This window comes from Cyanistes caeruleus, chromosome 2, assembly GCF_971803275.1.
Source record: "Cyanistes caeruleus chromosome 2, bCyaCae1.hap1.1, whole genome shotgun sequence".
Classification (NCBI taxonomy): Eukaryota; Metazoa; Chordata; class Aves; order Passeriformes; family Paridae; genus Cyanistes; species Cyanistes caeruleus.
Window position 1 is genome coordinate 73,707,615 of NC_141702.1, and position 19,337 is coordinate 73,726,951.

Below are 19,337 nucleotides of genomic sequence, written 5' to 3' on the forward strand. Positions count from 1 at the left end.
GAGATTCATTGTCCCAGGTAGAAAAACTTGAAAAAAATTTGTTTGAAGGAGGGTTGTGTTTCTAAAAATCAGATCCTGAAACAGGAAACCAAAAACTAGTAATTTTTAAGGATGGGAAGAAGAGTTAATTTAAAGTACAAATAGGAAAAATTTAAGGCCAAATGATCCATCACTAATGGCTGAGCAGATAGAGATTAGAGATTTGGAAAAATAAAAGATGACTACTTTGTAATAAAAGGTTAATAATTTTAAGAATTTTAAACCAATTTCAGAAGCTGCAAATTTAGAGAAGAGGATGAAGAAAGTCAACTTTTGTCCACTACTCAAAATGGATAATACTCATTAGGGCAATAGGTCACATGAGTGCATTTGGAAAATCTTATGTAAAAAGAAAAGGAGAGGGGTTTATTATAAGACAAATGTGCCTCAGCAAATAAATGCATCATGTATAGACAGCTGAGACAAGTGATAGATCCATGTGAAGTATATTCTTCACTTATATTGGTGAGGAAAATATGGAAGGAATTTCAACAAAATAAGCCAGTGTTGTGTTATTAAACATACTTACAATTAAGCTGTTATGTAAAGCCTTCCTCTTCTGCTTTTCTTTCTCATATCTCTCTGTCACTTCTTGTAGAGACTGCTCAAGATCAAAAGCTTTTATCTGAAACACTAGAAGAAAGCAGTTTCAGAGATATAAACTCCATGACTTTCCAAAAGTAATTGTCCAGTAGCACCTCATGAAATGTAAGCATAAACCTTCTCAACTTTTACCAAATTTCAGTTAGAAGGGTTAGCTTCTGATTTACTAGACAGCTATGAAAAATTCCATCGTGGTTCTTGCTATGTGAAGCTACAAATAATTACCACAAGCACACACGTGGAGTCTTGAAAAGCAGTCAGTAATGTTAAGATATTTACAGGCAGTTCAAATGTGTCAGTTTAGTTAGAGTGATGTTACCTGCCAGCAAAGCCTGAAACCTACACTTGAAGCAGCCTGCTGCTACATGGGGCTGCCACTTACAAGGCTCATATCACATCTACACCTATTAAACTCATGTGGGCTACCTTTACAAGAAGTTAACCTGTCATTTATCCTCAGCCTCACTTACAGTGCTACTGATCCTTTACAACAGTTGTAAGGCTCCCCTTTAAGATAGGTCCATTACTCCATGAGGAATTCATTGGAAAGATGGATCATTTGAAGCCTAGGGAGTCTCTTTCACCAAACTGAGAAGACTTTTACGGGTCATTACAAAAGCCTTCTAACTTCACAAATGGTTTTATTTCAGCCCATTTACATTAACAGTCAGCAGGCCTAAAAGAAACATACAGCCCAGAAGACATGTGACTGTAAGCTTGTGTAAAAAGCAAGCTTTTAGGAACTCCAGTAGGAAATCAGTATCCCAAGCAATTAGTGAGATGTTTGGAGATGTAGAGTATCAAGCAGTCAAAACCAGTGTCTGAGAGCTGAATTAGCAGGATGGTCACCAGCCTCAGAGTGTGCCACCTTGCAGAACAAGGAACAACCTTCGTATCTCAGCATGGTCACACGTACAATTTAATCTCTCTGGTACTAAAAATTTCAGGGGACATTTGTATACACTAGAGATTTCTCAGATTATTTTTTTTTTTTTAATACCCATGTTGCTCACCTCCAGCTCACAGTGTTCCTCCACAAGTGCATGCATGCAGGTGAAGCATGATGTTAACAGCTGGGGAATCAATGTCTAGGAGTTTCACTATAAAAAACCCTTCTCTCGCATCCAGCATGTGGAGTAACACTAACATGCTTTGGTTTGGAGACCCTCACACAAATGTACTACCATAAATTTTCAAAAGGGCCACTTACAGTCACTGATCCCTAAACATACTCTAAATTTTAAAACACAAGATTAGATTCCACTGATTATTTAAGTAATCTCCACAATAAGTATCTTCATTTACATATATGCATTCACACACTTTAAGTTCTTTAAGTCTCTTAAATAAGCAGTAAGGTAAAGCAATAGATGTTGAAGGTACCCTTCCATCATTCCAGTACCAAAAGAAACAAAGTTTCCTAATGCATAAATTATTTCTGAACTTCTATTTTTTTTATGAAAGTAGAGTTATGCAGTTACAAATACAAACACTCATTTAGCATTTTCCTAGTTTTCTGCTTGGCATCAGATGCAAGCTATACAGGAGTAACATTTTTATCCTTAACCTAGGGACAGACATTGGGTACATCTGTTCTCAAATACTAATAACACACTCTTCATTGGGCAAGAGAAGTAGTCACCACATGAACGCAGCCTTTACAGACGTCCCTTTTCCCCATCCTTTGCCCATTTCACTGATCTATATAGAAATTTTCTGGGAGCTGGGAATGCCAGCAATTTTTCTGTTTAAATGTTACCAATTACAAGAACATCTCTCTAACAGTTGTGATGTCTTGCAAGCATATTCAGGACTGTAACCTTTACAGTCTTTCATTTAATTGACAGTCCCAGAGTTTTTTATTCCCTCTCTAAGTGCTGCACTAGACATTCTGCTGTGCTCATGCAACTGTTTCCTCAGTCACACAAAGGTCTAAAAGCAATCCTTCCTTCTGAGCAAATTCTGTCCTGGATAAGCTCCATGATCTATTCTGCATGTGGTTTCACAAAGAGTTACACGAACATAACAGAAAGGTCCATAACAAGGACATCACAAACAGGAGTTGCATAACCTAGCACAGACACAGCACATCTGAGATATGGGTGTGTTCCTATCATTCCCTGGGGTTTTTAATGCTTCTTGCCAGTCTAGAGTCCATTTTAAAAAAGAGATTAACCTGATCATGTATTTTAGGACATATTGTAGCTATGATGCAATAGACTTAATACCAAAATTTCTTTTGAATTCAGCTGTATTTTATATTTCACACTGTAACATTATTTTTAGCATAGCCTGTTGTAATAGGTCAAAGGTTAATGGTTTTAAACTAGAAGAGGGTCGATTTGCATTAGCTATAAGAAAGGGTTTTTACAATGTGGGTGGTGAAACACTGGGACAGGTTGTGCAGAGAGGTGGTGGATTCCCCATCCCTGGAAACATTCGAGGTCAGGTTAGGTGGGCCTCTGAGAACCTGATCTAGTTGAAGATGTCCCTAATTGCTGCAGGGGAAATGAAAATAGATGACCTTTCAAGATCTCTTCCAAACCATTCTATGGATTATTCTTTGGGCTGCTACAATATTTCTGTAGCTGGATCCAAGGTCCCTCTCCTGCTTCCCTACTCCAGGCTAAGGGAAATGCTCTGAAAAGGCAGCTGAGATGGTGAAAATCACCTGTGGAGCTGGAGATAAAAGATGATCGTAGTTCACATTCTACCAATACAAGCAATTAGTACAGTGCAGAACTCAGCTTTCTCCAGCAACAGCAAAGCACATAGGTGCTAACAAAATCGGACTTACATGTCCATGCTACCAACATGGACAAAATGGGAAAGCTCCTTTTTTAATCTTCTCCAGCCCAGAGAGGAAGTGTCTCAGAACTGCAAATTTCCTCTTTCTGATAATATCTGCATGGTGAAATAATCTGAAAACTAACCTTAAATTTTTATGAATTCCTACCTTTTCAAAAATCTGCTGAACTACTGTCTCAGTTGTATCATTTGCAGTTTGGTGGCCAATATTTTTAGCAAAAATGATAGCAGCTTTATCCATGAGGGAAACAGGCCTATAACAAAAGAATAATGAGCACTTCTTTCTCTTATGAATTGCTACTGGTTAAATTTCAGTGGGAAAGGTGGCAGTAGCCTGGCTTTCAGATTGTGAATAAATATTTCTAAGCAAAGGACTACTCAGTTATTATAAGAAAGTCTTATAGTTTTTGCATGTCAACTACAACCTTGAAATTTACCTACTCAAATGCTTCTTCTGTAATTTTCTCCCTTGTTTTCAATCTCTATTCTAAGATTAAACTGGTAATATATACTGTCTCCAGAATATATACTTAGGGCTTTCTGTCTACAAAAGATTACATGTAATTTAAGGACAGCAATTCCAACGGTCATATTTAACCTTAACAATAGAATCTCCATCTGAAACACTTGACAGAGAACTGGTAACCAGACAAATTCAAAACAAAAGTCATCCACCAAAGTACCAACATGCTATTTTGTTATAGTTAAGGAAGCTTCTCCTCCTTATGATTTCAAAGAACAGGAAGTGCAAATTGAGAACAGTCAATGCAATTTTGCCAGGCTTCCAAAGAAATACTTATTATTTATTTACAGCATAATACCTCAAGTGCCAAATTCAATCTCATATCTATTCATTTAGCCACCTGCTTCAATGAGAGAAAAGTTTACTTTTTAGATAAAGTTGATTTTCAGCTTTGGGGATTTTTTCTTTGATGCAGCATTTTCTCTGCAGGAATAACACAGTAATCAAATTTTAATTATAACTTAGTACTTAACATACAGAAATAAGTTATGTAAACACCCACCCAAGAGTGCTGTTTGTTGCTATTGACATGAGGAGTCCCACCGGAACCAAATCAGTCCCAAAATGAAATAACTCAAGGAAAGAAAATGTTCCTTTTAAATGGCAACACATGGGTATCAGAGCATCACAAAGGGTCTCAGATTGTAAATTTGTACATTTGCTGTACCTCACCAGGCTGCTCCACGTCCAACAATTTAAGCATTGCATGTGTCATTTAATTCTCAGGCCTGGTACGAGCTTCACCAGAACCAAGGATACTGAAAGCAGGTGCAGAAATCCACACTATGGGATCCAGGTGTAGGATCAATGCACTTAACCCTCAGTGATGAGGGCAGAGTGCACCAGTGCACTGGCTCTCCTTCCTATGTATACATGGACTAGGAAGTACCTGAATTCCAAAACAGCAGTCCATGTGCATCTACAGTCCAGCAGATGCAACTGGTTTTTTATTTTGAAGCTGTTTTTTTGTTTTGTTTTGTTGGGGTTTTTTTAAATAAATATACAGAAATATTAAAAATCAAGTCTATCCTAATTTCAGGCAGTATTTTCATAAAACTCTGAAATCAGCCAAGTCCTTTCCTGGTACAGTCTAAAGCTGACAATTTTCAGCTTCATAAAGAAATGCATTCTTTATTCAGCTCTTGTAAAATACCCAAGATAACAAGCCTGAGAGCTTCAGTTTAAAAATGTTAAAGCAGAGCCAACTCAGCAGCTGTCTAATAGCAGCTGTAATCCACACAAAAGACAAAAATCCAAATTATCAGTCATAACCTCTGCAGATTCTCCTAATGCTTCAGAACTCCTTGATGATTTAATGTCAAACAAGTGCTGCAATTTCACTGACACATTACTCAAAAATCAAACTCAACTTTTTAATGTTAGTAACATTGAACAATTACATGGTTGATACTACATGTTTGAAATCTAAGTGCAATGAGCCTTACTTTGCATTGCTTCATTCTGCAGCTGTATCCCCTGGACTGCTAGCAGAACTTGGTAAAGACAAGTCTTGCTTTGACGTTGGAAGTCTTTTGAAAGTTCAAGAGCAAATGAATGAAGACTCTTCAGGTCTTGCTTAAGCCTCTTCTCAGCAAGGAGAAAAATACGTTATAAAAACACAGAACCAGCAGTTAAGAAGAATCAATATAACAACACAAATTATTATGGTGAGACACCACAGGCAGGAAGAACCTTTTTCTTGATGGAAGGAAGCCATCAGGAGTATATCTTTCATATGTTTAGAGAAGGATCCTGAAAAACATTTAGCAATGCAATTTCCTCAAAGTTTCACCAATACTTCATGGATCCTTATACTTTTATCATACCTATTTTGACTGTAACACAGCTTCAGGTATAACCAAGTAGCTTTGTTATTTCATCACACAAAAATAAGTGTGAGTGAGCATGTGTGGGCTCTGTCCACTTTTAAGTCATATCCAGAATTAGCAATGAAACGTTGTGATCCATATATCCCTTACTACTCTCATTTTCCACACTTCGATCAGAAGGTATTTGCTAGGATTCACTCAAGGCATTTCTTGTAGAAGCTAGCTCTATATCTTCTTATGAGAACAGATATATTTTGAAAATATCAGAAACTGATGTTAGAAAAGTATTTGTGTTATGGAAGTAAGATACATGATAAGACTTATAAATGTTTATAAGATCAGCCTATATTCACTTACAAGTCCACCTAAATAAAAACAAATTGACCTGATTTTAGGGTTAGTAAAATTCTTGATATCCAAGTCCTGAAATGGACATGTAAAGCCATCTCTAAGGTGAACTTAACTATACGTTATGTCACAGAAACCCTGTGGTATTTCATCGTCAGCCTGTGTTACAAAGCGTTACGTATTCTGTGACATTTTATTTTTTCTAATTGTGGTGCTGACCTTGAATTAATTAATTAATTTCAATGACAAAAATGCAATCTAAACTGAAGGGACAAAATCATTGCATTTCTCATTTTCAAAAGCCACACAGTGGAAATGGGAAGGAGTATTTTTTTGTTATTATGGGTATAGGATGACTGTTCGTCTAGACTTTTATTTAGAGAGCTTTGCTCCCTCCTAGTATTCATTGACATTTGATAGTTTACTACTTCAATCCACTGGTATTGCATCACAAGCAGTACTGCCATTCTAGCTAACCAAAAATGTAAAATACCACCACAAAATTTACAAAGCAGAACCACTGTAATTAGAATAAAACAGTATAGTTCCATTGGAAGGGACCTAGTCCAACAATGCTACAGTGAAACTGCACCCTTCTGTCTGTTAATAATCAGATTTTTTCCTGAGATACTTGCCAGTCATTTTATGTAGGCATTCAGTGCAGCCCTGAGAAAACCTGAAATTTGGTAGCATCCCTAAAAGGAACTCACTACTCTACCTAGTAACTTCACAAATAAGTACTTCAACAGAGGCAACTGTTATGGTATTGGCACAAGGAGAACAGTTTCAGTCTCTCTGATGCAAAATTAAAACCTGAGTGAGCACACAGCAAACTATTCTTGTGAGATCTGCCAGAGAAGTCAGTAATCAGTGGAGCGCTCAAATGCTTTTTTAAATGATTTGCCTACCTGGTTAAAGTATATCACAATTACTATTTTTAGGGATGGCTGTATCACAGTCAAGTGGGGAACTGTAAAGTTTTGATTACAAAAATATCTATATCAGGTATGAATAGCACCCTATATGTAAGATCCTGGAGCTCAGGAGCATCCACTTTTACCAGCCTCTCAGTTCAGTTTGCAACCTGTAACAGCAAAACCAGTATGAAATCTGTTACACCTCACTGTAAGCTCTGTTGTGAATACTATAAAGCCACAGATCAGGTTCATATCACACCATTTTCTGTGGTTTACTATATTGGATAAGCATGTAAATATTTAGGGCATTGATTATTTCTATCTTATTCCTAAATGCCTTTACCTTTATTGCTCCATGCAGCTGGGTTACAAGAGAACTCCTCTGCAATTTCATCTGTTGGCCATGAGCAGCATAAAGCTGCAATACTTCATCAGTGCTTCTTCCAGCCAACCCTTGATACTATTTAAAGAAAAACAAACATAAAAAATCACAAAAAATCACTTGAAACACTCATGTTTTCTATTGCATTCTGTCCCCTTTTTCTCTGTAAATATTTGTATTTCAACTATCTGATTACATAGGATGTTGCCAATACTTAATTTCTTTGCTTTTACCTTTTTCTGAGTCATGTGAAGAATCACCTCATAGTAACACAGGCCAACATCACAAAATTCTACTTTCTTAGGATCGTAAACCTGAGCAACAGATTACTAAAATGCTTTTGCAGTACCTAAATCCTCGTACTTATTCTTAAATTGATCTAAAGGGTTAAAACTGTCCCTTCACTTAGGGAAAAGGCCTGGTTACAGAGCTGGATTAAGTGTCTCTGGAAACTAGACAATGCAGAAAACACTGTGGAAGGACATGAAACAACAAAGACAAACATACACGTGTTAACTGCTGAAGTCCTGAAGTAGCTGGTAATACACAGCCCCCTGCTTTGTGCCCCCTGACAACACCAACTCCACTGCAATCAGTAGGGCTGCAATGGTGCCAAGCTGAGCCAACAAAACCCTACTCTGGGTCTTCAGAGATCATAGAAACCAAAGCAATTTTTAAATGTTGTGGAGAAGAATGCTTTCTAACACTGTAAAATTACCTATTATGCAAAAGTAATTGTTATGTCCATCTTGAGAATTTTTTGAGGTGTCGAAATCAAAAGGAAAACAGAAATAATGCAACTTTAAATATTTGCAGGCATGAATGCAAAAAGAGTCATCTCGATAGAGACTCCTTGTGAAATTCTGCAATATGGAGGAATCTGTATTACACTAAAAAATGCAGTCTTGTTTTCTGACAGTCCTGGTGCTTAAAACGAGCTGCAACTTCTTTATCTATTTTCCCCTACCACCATCTATCATTCCTTAACCACTACCAATTGCCTCTTCCTCTATTTCTGAAATGCACTTGTCTCTTGAAAAGACTTATTTCCTACTTTATTCACACCATATATTCTGTGACTGCAATTCCCTGTTATTTAAATTAGCAAAGCACAGACAGTACAATAAGACATGAAAGAGCTAAATCTACTCACACAATGCATTTGATTAAATTCCAATCATCTGATAAGAATAGGTAAAAAGCAAGCATTTAATTGCAGTTTAACTATAGGCGATATCGGCAAAAACAGTACAACATCCCGGAGCTGTTAGGATAAAGAAAGATTGTGCTTTCAAAAGAAAAGCACTTATCAAAACCAATATTTTCATGTGGCTTTTTCACCTTCACAAAGCATAAATCTTCTATTTACACATGCAAGTGGAAGCTCTGTAAATAATGCACCACCTTAGCACATGACAGAAATATATATTACATATATATAGTGTATTATAGTGTGTATGTACACATACAACATATAATAGAAGCATAATAGAAAAAGTTCTTGCAAGACAGAGCAGGAAGAGTTTTGTTTGTGTGGTTTTTTTTAATTGCTACAGGCTTTAAACTCCCAGATATTGAGACTGATTCTATACAGTATTTAGACGTGAAAGTCTAAGGATTTTCAAGATTCACATTTCTCTGATCCAAACTTTACAAACAGCTTCACAAAACCGCACATGAGTAGTGTACCAGAATTAGCATCTCTAATCACACGGGAAAAGTTAAGCACATGTAAATAAGCAATTGCAATGCTCAAGCCTTGTCGTTAAGTAAGCTTAGGGTAGTTAAAACCTCCTTTTAGCACCTAATCTGCACCATCTGCACTCATTCCCCTTGACCCTCCACATTTCTCATCACTAAGATAAAAGCTAAAAGGTCGATGCTACTGTCACGGCATCACTTCCACTATCAAGTTCATCTTTATTGCAAATGTTGCCTTGATTTTGGGATTTTTTTCCACTAAAATAGTTTTAACATTCACCAGAGTTGTTCATAGGCCAGCACTTGCAAACCTGTACTTGAGTGTAGCAGCAAAAATTGGACTAAACAACTTTATAGTCAGCTTTGTTATAAGTGGAACTGAAACTGATCTACTCAACAGTAGATCAGTTCTCCAAAGTGAAATCTCAGTTTTACAATCAGATCCATTTTGGCAGACCTGGCTTTATGCAAAGAAGGCTGCAGGGTCAGGACCTCAAAGACTGCTAATAAAAGCAAGGGTTATGCAGGTAGATAAACAGACTTCCAAACAGGAAAAAGCAGAGCAAGAGGAAGAAAAAAATCTGACTTCCTATGTTCAGTAACAACCCCTCCAGTATGCTGCTGGGATAACAATATACCAGGCTGCAGAGCACAGGAGAAGTGCTGAAATTCATCACTGTCTCAAGGACAAAAGCGAAGGTCTGTAGCAGGAGATAACATTTTAATAAGACTGATGCAACCTATAGACGAACATTTACACTGCAAATCCTAACTTATGGCAATCCTCGTAAGTTTGTCTCCAAAGCTTCCCAACTCACTCCAGCCAAAATGAATCCAATTAGCTTTTACAAGTTAAGAATGAGACCTCTGTTAACCCTGGTCCCTGTGACTGAACTTGTTACAGCTCAATCACTCAGGCAGCTCCACAGGCAGATCGGAAGGATCAGGGATAGACAGTCAAGGGCAGTAGCTGTTCTCACCAGCATAGCTGGTAAAATTTTAGGACATAAGGTGCAAGATCGCACAACCTTAAATGATACTATCTTCTGTGAGTATTGTTTTTAATAGAGAGGCTTCAATTAAGGTAAAACTATTTCATAGGTATCAGTTCAGCTCGTATTTTCAGACTGCTGGGGCAAATTAACCAAGAAGAGGCAAATGTTTAAAGTGTATTTTAATAACTGCCTGAACCAGTGCAAGAACCATCAGTCCAAGGTTAATTGCAAAGGATTTCATATGACATTGTTTCTGACTGATGGTGGTAATACTGCCCATACTCCTTGTGTGTCTATAGGTGTCCATTTCTTCCAGCACAGTTTTCAATAAAATGAAGCAGTGCTCTATTTCAAAACCAAGGCTTCATTCTCTAATACACAGGCAACTCCTTCCTACATCTGATATCCCTTACTGACCAGAATAATTGATTTCTTGTGCTTGTGAGGATAAAAAATAATCAGCTGAAATACTTAAGGCTTTCAAAGAGTATTGTAAAGCAGAGCAAAGACAATAAAAACATTTCCTCAGAATAAATTAGTGTTATTCTGTATACCTAGAAAAACTCATTTCAGATATACCACCTGTTTCCAGTTAGACGTTGAAAAATGTTAAACCCACTTTTATCCATGGGTGTTAGCAAACCCACAGGGAGGGCAAATGGCTTCCCTGAGGTTACCCCACCAGTTAATGTTTCAGCCCAGATTAGAAACTCTTGGCCAACAGTTTGTTTCGCCACTAATACGCACAGCTGGTTCTGCTCTAGCAGCCCAGATCTATAGTCAAAATTCTTTAAATCTCTGAAATCCCCCTTTTGAAGGCCCCAAACATTATCACAGGCTGCTCCTTATTTCAGCAAGGATCTAGGAATAACCTATGCTTCTGTAGAAGGACAGAACGCAATGAGGGCATCTGGCTGTTGCTGTATGCTGCGTGACAAGGCACATGTGCAGCAATACCAGTACTAAAAACACACAGCTGGGCATCCCTGGTAAGTCTACTCCTAATGAAATGTCTGTCCTGCACTCTGTGAACAGTTCTTTTCAAAGCACCATCCCAATTGTGTCTAAAAAGTATTCCTGAAAAATCTGCCATCATCTTTTAGACAAACACATTCCCTGTAAGAAGAAAGAAATACTTCATATTTAATGCTTCCAGAGTCATTCCCTCAGTTCAGCTTTCTGGATTTAAAACAAAAGCAAATATTTAAATTCAAGCTGACTTCTAGTTACTTAATCAGCCTATCACTACTGCTACCATTCATGATTTTGAAAAGAAAGAGATGCTGAGCCTTAAACCATTCCTAGATTTTCCCAACTGGTAAAGAGGGGAAAAACCTGAAAAGAGGAAGGCAGATTTCAGTGTCTTTTTTTCTATTTCCACATGAATTCTTTTTGAAAAAAAATTAAACAACAGTCACCTCTGCAAGTTTTAGATGAAGAGCAGCATTTTCAGTTTCCAGGACAACTATTCTTTCTTCTTTGGTCTAAGGAAGAAAACCCACCCAAATGCACAAAAATTAAAATGAAAAAAAATTGGTCAGATTAATAGTTTCATTATGATAGCCTTTATGACTGTATTCCACTTTTTCTCAGACTTCTGAGATCAATGGATTACCTACCCCAAACTCCTACTTACAACAATGTTTGTATATGAGCATGCAAAAGTTAGAATGAACTCTTAATATTCCTTTATTTCTGTATTTTCTGGTATGTTGCTGTACACAATTTAAAGCTCTTTTGCTTTGCGAAGCCGCCTCCTCCTGTCATTTCCCAAAGTCGTGGTCCTTAGAAAAGCACTGTTTTATTTATTTATACATAAGCAGCTAAGCTTCCATTTCCAAGGCAGCACTATTTAAAGGTCTTCGACGCTGTGGCGGCCCGACGCTCCCTCAGCACAGGGCCGCCTCCCGAGAGCGCTGAGCGCCCGCCCGGCCCGGCGGCGGGGCCGGAGGGAAGGAGAGCTGCTCACTGCTCTGACACTACTTCTATCCCAGCCCCAGCCGGAGCAGGCTCACTCCAACACGTGGGGGCCCAGCAGGCCCTCACACACGGCCGGGTTCGGGCCGCCCGCCTTAGGAAGGAGCGGGGTTCGGGAGCGCCCTCCAGGCCCTCCCGCTCGGCGGCCGGGGCGCGGCCCCGCAGCACGAGCCCGCCCGCAGGCCCCGCCCCCGCCCCGCCCCTCGCCCCCTCACGCGCAACCGCTGCTCCAGCTGCCGCAGGCGCTGCGCCCACACGGAGCCCGGGTCGAGCCCGCGGCGCGGCCGCAGCATCTTCCCCGGTCCCGCGCCGAGGCGGAGCGAGAACTCCCCCGGCTCCGGCTCCAGCTCCGGCGGGGATTTAACCCGGGACGCGTCTGGGGCGGTAGCGCGGCTGTCATGGCGACGGGCCCGCCCCTTCCCCGCCCAGCGCCCTGTGCCACCATTGGCTGAGCGAGCGAGCGCCGCCGCCTGCCAGCCACGCCCTATCCCTGAGGGGCAGAGCGGCCAACCAATCCGAGAGCAGAGAGCGGGAACGGGGCGGGGCCACGGCCATGGCCTCTGGAGAGCGCCCCCCGCAGGGAGGCTGGGCAGGGAAGGGGTGTGCTGTCCTTGGGGCCTGGGCATCCCTCCGGCTGCAGCTTCCCGATCTCAGAGACCAAGGCCAAGGACTAGGGCAGGGAGTGCAGGAATGGAAGGAAAGCCTGGAGCTCCCGAGGCTGGTTTGAGGTTAGCCGGTTCCTGGGCCCAGGGTCACAAGCGCAAAGGGTGAGGAGGAGGACAGAGCTGAGAGCTCTGATACTGGCTTCAGGACTTCTCCCCTAAGCAGGTGGTGATGTGTGCTTTGGGCTAAGGCTGTAAGGGCCACAAAGAAGATTAAGGGATAGGAACATCTGTTACAGGGAGTGTGCTGGGGGAAGCGCAGCCTGGAGGAAGGGAAGGAAGGCTGAGGGGGATCCAGTCAGTATGTGCAAATACCTGATGGGAGAGTATGAACACCACAGACTCTGTGGTGTTGCCTGCTCGAGAGGCAGGAATCTAAGGGTAGTGTGAGGATAGTCAAACACTGGCACAGGCTGGCCCGAGAGATGATGAGCTCCACCTTTGGAGCTCTCAAACCCCACCTAGACCCAGCCCTGGGCAAGCAGCTGTAGCTGACCTGGCTTTGATGCTGATCCTGGCTGGATGATGCATCACAGAGTCTGTTCAGTAACCGCGAACACGGCCAGCGTTAGGGCTGCTCTTAGGACAAGCACAAAGCCTGCAGGTTCAGGTGAGGTGGGACTCCTGGGAAGCTGCCCAGAGCAGGAGCTATTCATGCAGGCTATGGCTTCCTTACATGGAGGTTTCCAAGGTGAAAATGTGACATGCATTAGCAATATTACTTGGTACTCAACTGTATTGCACTGAAAGATTCACATGGTCTTGAAAGCAGTCATTATACTATTTGGCTATAAAATATGTAAGCATACCAGATACAGACATGTCAGCTTCTTGGAAGTGGGAAATAGCACTATTTTTGTACTATAGTTGTTTGGGTTTGGTTTTTGGTTTTGGTTTTTTTTGTTTTGTTTAACTAAAACCAACATGATAATTACAGAGGAATCCAGTTCTGCAAAATAGTAGTCTCAAGTTACTCTCTACTGGACTACAACATTTACTTGATGGCAAATGTGCTCTCATGCAGGCAGTAGAAAATCCAGACAGAGAGTACTGAGTCCCTCCATGTTTGGCACAAAAGGGGTAGTGCTCCTTTACTAAGGAACCCAGATACAGCCCATCACAGACCAAACCAAACATCCCTGTGCAGCTCTATCCACCATCTTCTGGGATACTGCATCTTCAACAAGTTGCTCCAATCTGTAGCCTCTGTTTTCAGAAAAAAAGGCCCAGCTGTTTGGTTGCAGTTAGATTTGGCACACAAAAGTGCCAAACGCAGCAGTTCCTCCTTGCAACTTGTTCTGCTTTGATGGAAAAATTGAGAGCTGACACACGGATACAAGCTAAAAAACAGTTCAAAAGTGCTGCAATGGTGTGGATATTACAAGATGTTGGCACTAAGGCAGACAGTATTTTAATCAACATCAGCTATTTTGAGGAGGATGATTTAGTTGCTTGCAGGGTGTGACTCACAATTCATGACAATAAGCTGTGATTTTATATGTAATGCTTATCCTGCAGTAGCAATCAAGTCAGAACAATGCTATTTTCCAGCAAAACTCAGCTTCATCCCAGAAGGATCACCTCTGAAGTGTAATAGTTAATCTCTCCTTTACTGTGGATTTTACCCACTATTAATGAGATTAAGGATCTTTCTTTAGGCTGTAACAGACAATACTTAATTTACTCTTTGAAGCAGTAAAACTGAGCATCCACTACTCCTATTTAGTCATTTCTCTGTGCACCTCTGAAGGTCAAACAGTACTGAAAATTGTCCCATCAGTAGAAAAAAAAATCTCAGTAGGATGTGTGACTCATGATAACAGCAGAAAATCTCCTTAGGGATCTTCCTTCTATTTCCAAAGCTTAGGTGAGGTTGCTTGATGGGCAGGGAACTAAACAGCCTGTTGGTGAGACCTGGGCAAGAAACAATTATAAAATCCAGATCTTCTAGAAATGCTGCCAGTCTGTATTGCAGCACACCCTTCTACACTGATTCTCTGCTTGAAGAATCTTTTTTACCCAAACTTTTACCAACTTGATCCCATATTCTCCCTGCAAATTCAAGGCCTTACCATATTATAGATCCTTTTGTGGAACTTCAGGGACAGAATTTTAATGGAACTGTCTAAATCCACATTTAACTCTTAATTTTAGCAACAGTGAAATACCATACTTGGATTATAAAACCTGTCAGTGGATTACAAATTTTAGGATACTATTAACTAAGCATTGTCTTGAATGCTTCTGATGCATTTCACGTTAACCCCAGCAGTGAAACCAACAAGACCTAAGAGGTCCCAGCTCCTTACACCTCGTTACCACATTTATGTAGTATTTTTGCATTGATTTATTATATGAATTTATGCATTTTTGCAATGATGTTGTCATTGCAACATTCCTAAATACAGTAACAAGAAACACAAAGCATTAAGCCCAGGAGAGAAGGCCATTATCCCTCTCCTGCCAAACACAGAGAGGTTCTGCTGTATTTGTCTGCATTTTCTACTGCCTCTATGAGGTGACATTCTCTACACTCAGCAGATGGCAACTTGGGACTGGTGTACTGCACACAGCCTCTAAACATTATTTGGTGGAGCCGTAAATATTTCATTGCACATTTTTTGATCATCTGTCAGTAACAAACTGAGATTCTCTGGGCAGGTGTATTGCACTGTGGCCTCATTTGGTTTACCTGCCATTACAGCTGGGAAAGAAGTCAGCCAACTCCAAATTTTTAACCTGTGAGGCTTTGCCTTGTAGGCCACACAGCCAGTAACTGACCCTGAGACAGCAGTATCATTTCACAGAACAGGAGGAAGAGCAAATTCTTATCATCACATACATGAGTCACTACATGTTTTAAGACTGATATTACTAAATCTCATCTTTTACCAGCACTGTGTTTTGTGTTATCTAATTTAATTAGCAGGTAAAGAGCAGTCTTGTTTATTCTGCTACTTGTACACTCATTGCTCGACATACAAACAGCAATCTGTATGATCAAGTATATTGCTTATTATTTCACTGAACAGGATGCTATGGGCTTTGTCAACATCTTCATTTCCCTTTTTCTCAAACCCCAGCAACACTGCAGTAGATTACCTAAAGGAATTGGAAAAAAGCTTATATGAATGATAGGCGCAGAAGGGAGAATTTAACACAGGTTTAAAATGATTCATAATGTAGAGAGCTCACTGCATGTGCAAATATAACTTGACACAGTTGTCACCGTAAGGGCCATGGTCAGTAAAAACACCAAGAGCTGTGCTGCCAAGGCTAACAGTTCACATCCTTAAAGCAAAGCAGGTGCTGCACTGTCCAACAGCACCACACTTGTGTGCTCACTGAGCAAGCCTGACCTGAAGGCATAGCCCAAAATGTTTTTTCCCACTGAAAATGCAATACTACTGCTGCACATCATACACAGTGCCTGTCTCATAACCCCTGGAATAGTTTGGTCTAGAAATAAAAGTTTCTATGACAGTGTTTGCAGCTGCAATAACTATAGACTCAAATACACTACTTTTTGCTTGTATTGGCTCTTTGGTTTAGACCGAAGGACTCATCCAGAAGGGCAATGGATTGTTGCTATTTTCTTCTACTCTAGACATTCTACATTAAAAATTAAAAGGTGAGCTCTTGTCAGGTTATAGGTGGCTCTCAATCCCATCTTCAGTAGTTGTGCAGCTACAGCAGAAGGCATCTACAGCACTTCACTGGGGCCTGGCTCCCTCCCCAAGCAGAGTTTGAACTGCTGACTCCCAGTAACCACAGCAATGCCAGTGGAGACTGCATACACTAGTTACTTTTCCAAAAGATGTCATGTGCTAGGTTCTTCTTTGCTGTCAGAAAAACACCTTTGCACCTGATGAAGATACAGATACAGTGTGACTAGTCTGTATAATTGACACCACTGGTATTCACTTTGCAAATTGCTGGTTAAGTTGTAAAAATCTCTTCCTTCAAGTCAGCACTATAGGTACCAAACATTAGGCTAAAATTCTCCTCTCTGATTAGTGAAGGTCAGCCTCTGTTGATTCTCCATGTAAAATTAATTTGAGGTTTTCATATGAGATACACTGACTTTGCTCATAAATACATTTTAAGAGGATAGACAAAGCAAAAGATACTAAGAGCCCCTCTGGTTTATGATAATGTTGTTAGGAATGCAGAATTAAATAAGAATACAAAAAACATTTAATGCAAAGTTAAATACAATACAAACTTTATTAAAAATAGGTTGCAAGTGAAATACAGTAGAAATGGGAAACTACAGCAGTTTTGATGTTTTTTTTCAAATAATGCACAGACAAATATGAAAAGCACTTTTACACATATTCACACTTGACCCGAATGCCCAATAGCGGCCAAATCCACTCAACTGAAGGTTATAGGTATTTTTTTGCTAAGCCTTTTTCAGAGTCTAGCAGCAACAGTAATTCAGCCACAGCATAAGTTTTTTTTTTTTCCTCAAGAAAAATTTGTCACTGTAAGGCTGCTAGTGTTCTCAAGATAAATTGGGAGAGGCTTGCTTTTGCTGATGAACAGACATAGCAAGCATGCAGATCCTTCATTAACACTTTGAACCAGTTTAATCTTCTACTTCATATTTAACAGGTGAAACGGTAAAAGCACACTTTCAAATAAGAAACCTGAAATACGTAAAAAATATTTACACTCCAATTTTCATTAACTTGCATTTATTTATCATACAACTCTTATTAAAAGTGATTTCTTTCCTAAGGCAGTGAAAGTCTACCCCTTTGTATTTGGAAGTGTGCACAAATCCCTAAATATATATTTATAAGAGAACAATATGATACAGGAAAAAAAAAATCATCTAAAGCCAGTAAAGGGCTTTGTCAAATAGAAAATTTGTTTGGAATCACAATATATATTGTCTTAACATCACACAATGAGAAAGACTCTGATGAGGTCCTTATTCCCAACATCATCAGCCACATAAGCATAGCTGAGGAAACAGTGGGAGGAAAAAGATTAACAATTTAAAATTAAATAAGGCTATAACAGTGTGAAAAAATAGCTTGAACTGCCAAAAAGGCTTTCAGTACAACAGTAACAGGGTGTCAGTAAAGCCAGCTAGATGGAAGAGGAGCTCACTAGCACTGCTTCCTCAGTGTGAGCAGGGATGGTTCCTTGCTAGCTCTGTTAATGACCTTACAAACAATTCCCACTTCCAGACTGCAGTATTGTATTTGATGCTTTACAGTTCAGTCTTCTCCTTTAATATGCCAATTCACAGCTCCATATAAAGAAAATCTATTGCTGAACTGATAATAACAGACTCATCAATACTGTTCTAGGCTTAATTGCTCAGTAACTTCTAATCTGAATTTCTCAGAAAACACCCATGTGTTCTGCTCACCTTCTAACTGGAATCCTTGCCTTTAACACACTACTAACATTTTGGTCCTAGCTGATGAAGGGCCACTAAGTGTAGCCTACTATCTATTGCTTATGTAATTTTTAATGAAACAGTTATCCAAAGGTTGTTATCTTCACATTTTTCAAAGCCAGAAGAACATACAGTAGGGATGCATCAACGTAGACTTTTCCGTAACTACAGATAAAATCTTAGGCATCCATTTGAGACCAAAGAAATATATAGGAATAGAAACATTTTTATTCCAAGATTCTATCTAGAGAATGTGTGTTATGCCAGTACTAAGTAATGGTAAGATCTCTATTGATATGTTGATCCTTCAACACCATACTATATGTCAAACTTGCATATTAAACCTTATTTAAGGTGGCCCAGACATTGGATTCTTGTCAAACCTAAAATACTAATTTCTAGTGCACAGTTTCGTTTAGGCAGTTCAAGCTATTCTCACTCTCTCTGCTCAGCAGCTAAAACAAAAGTGTGTCTGTAAAACACCAGGAAACAGAACTTATCTTTGACAAGTGCTACTTGGTCTGGTGCAGAAGAACTTAACCCCAAAACAGAAAAAAAGTTACCTTCACGTGATTCATATCTTTAAAAATTTACAGTGCTTTCATTGTATAAACCACAAGCTCCTGGCAAAGTATCAGTTTTCTTGCTATTGCAACATCTCTAAGTCTTAATTAACAGTCTTAGATATAGAGGAATCAAAGTCACTCCTTTCAGAAAACATTCATTTTCTGTTCATACTTAGTAGTGTGCCCCCAATCTCAATCTCTCAACTTGGAGATCATCCATTACATCTGATAAGGTGCTTTAATCTTATTTTGTGTTCAACTCATTTTCCAGTTCCATTAGTTTCCTAGAAGCTTTTACTTTATTGGATACATCCTGACCCTGTGAAAAAAGTCGCTGGCGTTCCCTGAATGTCAAGTTTTCTGGTGCTCCAGGTAAATCTGCATCTTGACTGGAAAGGAAACAAAAAGTACTTTTTATAATTCTCATCTACAAGATCCTTAAACATATTCATTCTTGATGACATGTAATGACAGCTGCTTCGACTACAGCAAAGCAGTCTCCATTCTGTGTTCTGAAAGGTTTTGTTCCTCACACATACCTTTAACTCTGACATTGTGCTATCACGTATGA

General features: G+C 39.6%; 2 protein-coding genes across 53 annotated transcripts in view; both read right to left on the reverse strand.

Moving 5' to 3' along the window:
- KIF25 (kinesin family member 25) overlaps window positions 1-12,543 on the reverse strand; it is a 41,221-nt gene extending 28,678 nt beyond the window's left edge. The window contains exons 1-5 of one of the 3 annotated variants that reach the window (XM_086877938.1): window positions 12,338-12,543; window positions 11,564-11,629; window positions 7,411-7,527; window positions 5,419-5,557; window positions 569-672 (exon numbers count right to left, since the gene is read on the reverse strand). In XM_086877938.1, the coding sequence (XP_086734064.1) occupies window positions 569-672; window positions 5,419-5,557; window positions 7,411-7,527; window positions 11,564-11,629; window positions 12,338-12,415 (504 nt within the window). In that variant the 5' untranslated portion in view covers window positions 12,416-12,543. Of the gene's footprint in view, window positions 1-568; window positions 673-5,418; window positions 5,558-7,410; window positions 7,528-11,563; window positions 11,630-11,781; window positions 12,314-12,337 lie in introns of those variants that run through there. The other 2 variants (XM_086877939.1, XM_023923679.2) reach the window with 2 other exon arrangements.
- Window positions 12,544-16,992: 4,449 nt separating this feature from the next.
- Window positions 16,993-19,337, reverse strand: part of AFDN (afadin, adherens junction formation factor) — a 125,136-nt gene continuing 122,791 nt past the window's right edge. For all 50 annotated transcript variants that reach the window (XR_015283436.1, XM_086877935.1, XM_086877922.1 and 47 more), the window contains one exon: window positions 16,993-19,155. Coding sequence is in view for 49 of the 50 variants with exons in the window: in XM_086877935.1 (XP_086734061.1) it covers window positions 19,011-19,155 (145 nt within the window). In the remaining variant the exon portion in view is untranslated. The remainder of the gene's footprint in view (window positions 19,156-19,337) is intronic.